The following is a 5,353-nucleotide window of genomic DNA, read 5'->3' on the forward strand; positions in this document are numbered from 1 at the left end:
CATCTCCCAGGGTGAACAGCCCCCCAGACATGAGAAGTCCCCCAGAGTGAGCAGACACCCCAGGGGTGAGCAGACCCCCAGGGTGAGCAGACACTCCCTGGGGGTGAGCAGACCTCCGGGTCAGCAGCCCCCAGGGTGAGACAGGCGTCCAGAGGAGGCTGTGGTCACGATGGCTTCTGGCTCAGACACTGGGTGTCTGGAGATCTGGGGTCCACTCTGGCTGAGTCATGTCCGAATCCCACGGCTTTTGAAGGGCTGAGGCCCTTGACTTTCCCTGCAGCTGGCATGGGTGGCTGCCCCGGTGGACACAGTTCTGCCACCCTGGTGCGCGGCACCCCCCCAGTAGGTTTCTAGTAGGGTTCCCGGCACACTAGAACTGTGGAAGCTACTCAGAAAGGAAGCGCCAGCTGTGCGTGGCCTTGTTTTACCAGGACAGGCCCCTAAGCTCCTCCCACACACTTCATGGTGATGCGGAATTGCCGGGGAGAGCAGTCACCTTCCTGGGGGCTGCCAGCTGCACAGTTGGGGTTTGAGACTCCCAAAGGGACAAAGTGTGAGCCCAGTCTTTCCACAGATCTCCTTTCTCGCTTGTTCTTTGCCTTTTTGAGGGGGACCTGCTGGTTTCCAGCAACACCAAACAGCTGGGGCTCACCCAAAATCCAAGCAGTTCCCCCAAACCAGTGTGATCCTTTACCATAAAGATGTAAAGATGCAACTGACCCAAGGATGCTTCAGCCGAGGAAACCAGACAAAAGGCAGCTGCCTCAGCCTCGTGTGGCAACCTCTCTGCTGTTCAAGAGCCCTGGCGTCCAGGGCGTCACAGAGCCCTGCCCCCCGCTGTCCCGAGAGGGCGGCTGGAGGGGGTGGCTACCCGTCTCCAGGATGGCAGCCAGACAGCCCACAGACGGGCGCTTTTTGTCTTTGTGGGCTCAGGCTTTGCGATGCACAGTGCGGTCTCATGGACCCTCCAACAGACAGTCCACGCCGGTGCCAAAGAAGGAGGTTAGCACAGAGCACTGCCCTCCCTGGAGGGAGAGAGTATTTGGAGCGATGGCATCTTCGATGTCATTATTTCCAAGAAAAAGATGGACTTGCGTGGACGGGGGTCCCAGTGAGGCCCTCAGGCTCACGTGCGTGAGACTCCACAGGTCTGGTCAGGGGAGAGTGCCTAGGCCGTCAGAGAGCTCAGCCAGGAGGTGGGACAGGCGAGTGGGGTCTGAGCGGCCTGTAAGAGCAGGTAAACTGGGCAAATCTCAAAGCAGAAGGGAGTCAGACCCAAGGGACAAAGAACCCAAGTTACCGCCATACTCAGCAGGCTGTGGCCAGGCAGCCCACAGGCTGGCCAGGAGCAGCTCAGCTTGGTGGTGGGTGAAGGCGCCCTGGGGGTGTCACGCCAGGTCACACTGTGCAGCTGGGATCCATTTCATGCCGCCATGGCAGTCTTCAGAATTGTGGGGCTTGAGCTGATCTGTAGATCAATGGCCTCACATTGCCATCGTTTGAAACTTATTAAAAGAAAACATCTCTGTTTCCACCACTTGGCTCAGCCCTGTTCACAGGCCCGTGCATTGCCCCAGGTGAGTGCGCCCGGGAGTAGGAGAGACACAGGTAAGTCTTGTCTCCCCAGGTGCCTCATCTCCCACCGGCACCAAGGCAGGCACTGCCCCTCCCTCTTCCCAAGGCTGTTTTGATGTTAGCAGAACGGTCCTTGAAATGGGGGTTCACTTAGCCTTTCTTCTGCTGAGGGACTGCCCTATTTTCCTGTTGTCGATAACCCCAATGTGAAAACTGCTGTGTATATGGTTTTCCTTTCTGTGTCTCTTCTATATATTTTTTTAAGATTTATTTTATTTGTACATACAGAACTGGGGTACAGGCCAGAGGCTCAGGGGCGGTGAGAGGCTTCACCAGAGACAGAGTGGGGAGTAGAACAGGCAGATCTAGGAAGTACACTGTTGAGGGGAGCAGCGGGCGGGTCAGGAGAGGTCTGCCACGCCATGTGGTCACCTCCGGGGCAGGTGGGAATCGAACTCATGTGGAAGTGGCTTTAGCTTTTCAGTGCTGTGCTTTAACCCGCTGGGCCACCAGGGAGGGCCTCTTCTATATTTTTTAAAGATTTATTTATTTATGCACACAGAACTGGGGTACAAGCCAGAGGTTCAGGGGTGGTGAGAGGCTTACCAGAAGACAGATCAGGAGCAGGACTGACGAAGTACACTGCTGAGGGGAGCAGCGGGCAGGTCAGGAGAGGTCTGCTGCGCCCTGTGGGTCACCTCTGGGGTGGGGATCGAACTCGCACTGAAGTGGCTACAGCTCGCTTGCAGTGCTGCATCTCAACCCGCTGCGCCACCAGGGACACAGGGCCTCTGTGTCTTTTCTTGAGCTACCAGGAGCGCACACGCAGACCCACTGAGTCAAAGGCAGTGAAGGGTTTGGAGTGGGGCGCAGCAACTGGCAGGCCGTCAGGCTTGCACGGGTCTTACCACGTCCATTTTCAAGAGTTTGCGGGAAAAACTCCCACCCGCACTGGGGGCTGTCCCCTCTCACAAGATTGCCCCCCAAAACGCCAGCGCGCCGGTCCTGAGCAGCCTCACGCTGCCTGCTGGAGCCGGCGCCTCTCAGGGAGCCGGGAGCTGTGGCGACCACGCCCCTCACCTGGGCCTTGTCGCGCAGGTACCTGAGGCTGTCCAAGAACAACATCCGGACCCTGCTGAAGCTGTGCAAGGAGGCGGGCATGAACGTGGACATCCACCCCCACATGGTGGAGGCCGAGATCGACGCCAAGAAGGTGTTTGGCCAGAGCCCCAACGAGGACCCCTAGGTAGCTCCCGTCCTGTGCCCGGTCCCTGGCCCCAGAAGCCACCCGCTGGCACCTCAGATCTGGCGCACCCCTGTTAGACAGTAGTGATCAGAAAACAAGCATAGACCCCAGGGCGCATGGTGCTGGTGTGATGTTTCTCCTGGTCACCGAGTCAGAGCCGGCTTAGGAGAAGTGGGGGTTGTGTCCCCACTGCGAGAATACTCCCTAGAAAGCTTTCTTGGAAAGGAAGGCTTAGAAAAGACGGAGACCCTGTGTCCCCAGAGGGAGCTCCGAGGGGCGTGGGACAGGCGGGAGGTGCCGCAGAGGGTGCCTTCCTCAGAGTCCCACAGGAGACAGGGAGGGCACAAGGCAAAGGTCAGCTGGTGTCCAGGCCTCGGCCTCCTGTGCTGATGGAGATCCAGCAGCTCTGGGACTATGCAGAGCCCGCCCCTCCCTCCTGGAGCCACTGTCAGTTGCGGTGACAAGCCCGGGCCCCTCTAGCCCCTAGAAACGTCTCAAGTAAGTTTAAACCCTACTGTGCCGCGTACTGTGTGACTTTCGGCAAGTTACTTGACATCTCTGTGCATCATTTTCATGTAAAATGAGGCTCATCACAGGATGTGCCGGGCAGGGTGCTGAAAAGAGGAACCAAGAGCTTGCAAGTGCTTATGCAAAGCACAGCTGTTGGTGCAAAGATCTCAGAATACTGTGTGCTGTTCCCACTGTCCCTGGGGTGCGACACCTCAGCCCCAGCTTTCTCAGGCACTCATGGGAAGTGGCCCCTGAGCTCCCAAACCCCGTGGCAGCCCCGGGACCAGAGACCCTGTCAGGAGCCGCTGTGCCAGCTGGGCTCAGGGCCGGGTTTCCCCTTCTGCCTCTGCAATATTGTGACTTATCGGAAATATTTGTATCTGGTTATTCCTACGACCAAAATGCATTTCTCATCCAGATCTGGTCTTCATCCACCATTTCTGGTTCCTGGTTTTCCCCTTGGAAAACCTAAGCCCTGGAGAATGGAAACAGGGTCTGTTGCTGTGGTGAACAGGCCGCTTCTAGAGCGGGCAGGTGGCAGGTTGCGGAGCGGGGGGCCGGGGGGTGTGGGGGGTGTCAGCATGAGGGTCGGGGCTTGCAGTCCAGGCCTGACCTTTCCTGGGCCGGGAGAGGCACTGGCCAGAGTCCAGCAGTCAGCGGCCCGTGGGTTCATACACCATGCTTGTATAGGGAGCCCTTCACGACGCCTCAGTGGAGGGGCTTCAGGGGCTTCCAGGTTGGTGCGCCCGGAGATTTGGGCACACCCGGGAAGGTGTCAGCTCTGCACCTTCCCCACTCTCTGTCCTGTGCGTGGCTTGCCTCTTCTGCTATATCCTTAGCGCCCTTGGTAATAAACAGACAACCCAGGGAACGGACAGTCCCCGATTGTGTGAGCCCTACAGTCAATTCTGGAACCCGAGAAGGGGATCCCGGAGACTCTGAGTTACTGTCTGTTGGTCAGAAGCACAGATATTACTCTGAGGCTTGTTGCTGGCACCGAGGGCTGAGAGGGGTTCATAGGAACCTGCCCTCTGCAGCGCTTGGTCAGAAGCCCCACTGGGGCTCACAGCTGGTGTCTGGCATGGAGGCCATCTCAGGACCACCTGTGCACAGCTGTCACCTCTGGGTGGATGGAGGTGCCGGATGCCCCAGACAGAGCTGCCGGGTGCCCCAGCTGGCCCGAATGCTTTGTGAATGTGCGCACCAGACCCGGAGGTGGCTTGGTGACCCTGCCTGCCCACAGGCATTGCTCTTCAGGGTGAAAGGGAAGCTGTGGCACTTCCAGACCTCTCCCACACACCACTGGCCAGCCTGGGGAGGGATGGGGGCACCCCGTCACCACTATGCGGAACCCGCTAGGTCACAGCCAGAGCCGAGAACCTACAAGTGACTGTGTGGCCCCCGGGGCCTCTCCAGATGTAAGTTCACCTTGCAGAACCCGGTCAGCTAAGAGGGGAAGGAAAAGCATTTTCTTTTAAGATTTATTTTATTTATTTATTTATACAAGAGCTGGGGTACAGGCCAGAGGTGGGAGGTGAGAGGATTCATGAGCCACAGAGTGGGGAGCAGAACGGGCAGATTGATGAAAGCCACTGCTGAGGGGAGCAGCGGGAGGACAGGAGAGGTCTGCCACGCCATGTGGGTCCGCTCCCTGGCTGGTGATTGAACTCGTGCTGCAGTGGCTGCAGAGAACTTCATAGTGCTGAGACTTAACCCCTTGTGCCACCAGGGAGGCCCAGAAAAGCTTTTTCTGAGCACCACCGCATCAGGCACTCTGTCCACATTATGCAGCCAGTGCCAGGGTCAGACTACCCGGAGCAGGAAGGTGCTACCAAGGCCCTGGACTCAGGCAGGAGTAAAGGGTTGTGCCCACCTACGGCCTCAGAAGCTCGCCAGCAGGTCAAGAAAGAGAAGTTAGAGGCTTACAATAGCATAGTCTTGGGGGAAGCAAGAAAGTGAGACTCTGTTCTGGAGGAGGAGCTGAGACCCCGTGCCTGGGTGAATGAGATAGAAACAGAATGT

General features: G+C 57.9%; 1 protein-coding gene across 1 annotated transcript in view; it reads left to right on the forward strand.

Annotated features, from left to right (window-relative positions):
* LOC101636540 (chromosome unknown open reading frame, human C16orf78) overlaps nucleotides 1–2,821 on the forward strand; it is a 14,750-nt gene extending 11,929 nt beyond the window's left edge. The window contains exon 5 of the mRNA XM_012730451.1: nucleotides 2,674–2,821. Within this exon, the coding sequence (XP_012585905.1) occupies nucleotides 2,674–2,821 (148 nt within the window). The remainder of the gene's footprint in view (nucleotides 1–2,673) is intronic.
* Nucleotides 2,822–5,353: the final 2,532 nt, after the last annotated feature.

Source organism: Condylura cristata, unplaced genomic scaffold (genome assembly GCF_000260355.1).
Source record: "Condylura cristata isolate star-nosed mole 26May11 unplaced genomic scaffold, ConCri1.0 scaffold00028, whole genome shotgun sequence".
Lineage (NCBI taxonomy): Eukaryota > Metazoa > Chordata > Mammalia > Eulipotyphla > Talpidae > Condylura > Condylura cristata.